This window comes from Aphis gossypii, chromosome X (genome assembly GCF_020184175.1).
Source record: "Aphis gossypii isolate Hap1 chromosome X, ASM2018417v2, whole genome shotgun sequence".
NCBI classification, from domain to species: Eukaryota; Metazoa; Arthropoda; class Insecta; order Hemiptera; family Aphididae; genus Aphis; species Aphis gossypii.
The window spans coordinates 15964416-15967684 of NC_065533.1; the positions used below are offsets into that span (position 1 = coordinate 15964416).

The following is a 3269-nucleotide window of genomic DNA, read 5'->3' on the forward strand; positions in this document are numbered from 1 at the left end:
GCCATCTTTTGGTTTAATTATAGCAATTTTTATGACTGACGAAAAACGTTCATTTACCATTTGTGAAATGTATCAAACTATATATTTTGATGAACACTTTCAAGCCTTTAATGTAATTAAGACAAATAATTTAGTATGTATTTCTTTGGAACAATTGGGTAGTATATATCCTACTCTTGCTGTTAACATACCTGCAGAACTATCATTTATACCATTAAAATAAAGTATAGCTATGTAAGTTATATCATTTGTATTACCTAATTATAATTAAATAACAATAAAATATATTCTTACATTTATCTCTGACTTTATTTATTTTATTTATTGAAGTATAATGGTATATATTTTCAATTATTTAATTAATATAGTACAATCTACTATAAAATGTTTAGTATTTAGTACTAAGGTCTGTGGCGGTCGAATGCTCTAGAATGCTCGGGGTCCGCGCCGCGCGTCTTCGGTAATGTTCTGGAAGGTTCGCACTGCCGCCGCTGCCTCTAGAAGATTCGACAGCCTATATAAGCGCATGATCATCGCTCCGTACAGTCTGTCATTCGTCAACCAGTCTACGCGTTTTGTCTCGCCGTCTCTCGCTTGTTAGCTTTTGTAATATAGTTGTAATTTGCAAACAGTAAAAGTTTTTATTTACACCTACCTATTACACTTCGCTACATTGGTGACCTCGACAACAAACAAGTATGAACGAAGAAGAATTACGCAGTCAGTTGGAGGCGTTACGCCAAGAAAACGCTCGTCTTGCGGCACTACAGGCACAGCAAAATCCAACAGCTTCAGTAAATCGCGTCGCCGTTAAGTTACCACCTTTTTGGGCCGAAAGACCGAGCTTATGGTTCTCGCAGGTGGACTCGCAGTTTGCAATTTCGGGAATAACAAGTGAGGAAACAAAATTTAATTACGTTGTTGCTCAGCTTGATACGCGTTATGCAGCTGAAGTAGAGGATATTATTACTAATCCACCGCCTACTGAACGCTACAAACATTTGCGCACAAAACTTGTTGAACGGTTGTCCATCTCAGAAGAACAACGTGTGCGTCAACTCATTAACGAAGAAGAACTAGGTGACCGTAAGCCATCACAGTTCTTACGACATCTCCGTTCCCTTGCCGGTACTACCTTATTACAGGATAATATTCTACGTCAACTTTGGCTCCGCCGTCTACCATCACATGCACAAGCTATTTTAACAGCACAATCAGAACTTCCTTTGGAAAAGGTAGCCGAGCTAGCCGACAAAATTGTTGAAGTACAGCCAGCTCCCTCGCAATTTGTCCATGCTGTTGCCACGACAAACGACAAAAAGGAACTCGATGTCTTCGCTGCCATTGAAGTGCTCACGAAACAGGTAAGCAAATTATGCGCCAAACGCCCACAACATATCCGTTCTAGGTCGCGTAGCCGTTCAAACGTAGAACGGACTAATGGCAAAAGATGGTGCTGGTATCATAGTACTTATGGAGAAAAAGCCGCTAAGTGTAAGGCTCCCTGCAAGTACCAGGTAAACTGCAACGACAGTCAGTAGTGGCGGCAACAGACTGTCCGAATCCTGGGAGCCGCCTGTTTGTTACAGATCAAATAACAAAACAACAGTTTTTGATCGACTCCGGCTCCGACTTATCTTGTTACCCACGACGGCTACTACGGGATAGACGACAAGCCACTGATTACGACCTCAGCGCGGCCAACAACAGTACCATAAAAACTTTCGGGACGCTCCATCTCAATTTGAACTTAGGACTTCGACGCAGTTTCCCATGGAGGTTTATTGTCGCCGACGTGAGTATTCCTATCATTGGTTCTGACTTCATGGCATATTACCACTTGCTGCCGGACTGCCGTACCAAACGTCTTATCGATGGCGTTACAGGCTTGGCTGTAGGTGGTAAGGTGTCCTCTGTAAGTCAATGCAGCATAAAATCCGTTGCCAACACTTCCCGCCGGATTACCCGGAGCAATAAAGCACCAAACGGTTCACCACATCCTGACGTCACCAGGACAGCCAATAGCTTGCCGCCCACGCCGCTTAGCTCCAGGTAGACTGAAAATTGGCAAGCAGGAATTCGCGGAAATGATCAAGGTAGGTACCGCTAGACCTTCGAGCAGTCCGTGGTCTTCACCATTACATTTAGCACCGAAAGGGGAGAACAGCTGGCGTCCTTGCGGTGATTACCGTGCACTGAACGCCCGAACTATACCAGATTCCTATCCGGTCAGACATATCCATGATTTCTCGCACAATCTGGCTAACTGCACGATATTTTCCACAATTGATCTGGTAAAGGCTTACCATCAAATACCTGTTAATCCGGACGATATATGCAAAACAGCCATTACTACCCCAATCGGACTTTTCGAATTCCCTTTTATGACATTCGGATTGCGAAATGCGGGACAAACTTTTCAGCGCTTCATAGACGAAGTTACCAATGGGTTGAACTTCTGTTACGCATATATTGATGACATTTTGGTTTTCTCAAAATCAGAGGAGGACCACAAACAGCATTTACGAGTCCTATTCGGAAAACTTTCTGACTATGGTGTTATTGTTAATTCAAAAAAATGTGTTTTGGGTACTACTAAGGTAAAGTTTCTTGGATACCTAGTGTCTTCTGAAGGCACCCGCCCGCCACCGGATCGCGTCGATGCCCTACGGCAGTATCCATTGCCAAAATCGGTGCAGGGATTACGCCGGTTTTTGGGAATGGTAAACTTTTATCGCCGGTTTATTCCCAAGGCTGCTGACCTACAAGCACCACTCCACGACATTCTCAAAGGCCCGAGGGCAAAAGGTTCCCAATCTGTACAGTGGACTCCGGAGTTGGAAGAAGCGTTCACCGCATGCAAAGAAAATCTTGCGAGCGCTACACTCTTAGCACACCCTCATCCGGGCGCACGCCTTGGACTTTTTACTGACGCATCCAGTCAATCTATCGGCGCATGTCTGCAGCAACTAGTCGATGACAACTGGCAACCAATAGCTTTTTTCTCAAAGAAAATGTCGGTAAAACAAGGTGCGTGGCCTGTTTATTACCGTGAATTGCTCGCCATCTATGAATCAGTGAAGTACTTCAGGCACATAGTCGAAGCACAACCATGTACCATTTTCACCGATCATAAGCCACTCATATATGCTTTCACTCAACGCAGAGAAAAGATACCTCCTACGCAACTCAACCAATTGACATTCATTTCCGAATTCACCACTGACATTCAACACGTAAAAGGTGAACAAAACATCGTCGCCGATACC

At 43.9% G+C, this 3269-nt stretch overlaps 1 protein-coding gene across 1 annotated transcript; it reads left to right on the forward strand.

Moving 5' to 3' along the window:
• Positions 1–586: 586 nt before the first annotated feature.
• LOC126552390 (uncharacterized) lies at positions 587–2056 on the forward strand. Its single transcript, XM_050207091.1, has 2 exons — positions 587–1533; positions 1590–2056. The coding sequence occupies exons 1-2, from the start codon at positions 699–701 to the stop codon at positions 2054–2056; spliced, it is 1302 nt and encodes a 433-aa protein (XP_050063048.1). The 5' UTR covers positions 587–698.
• Positions 2057–3269: the final 1213 nt, after the last annotated feature.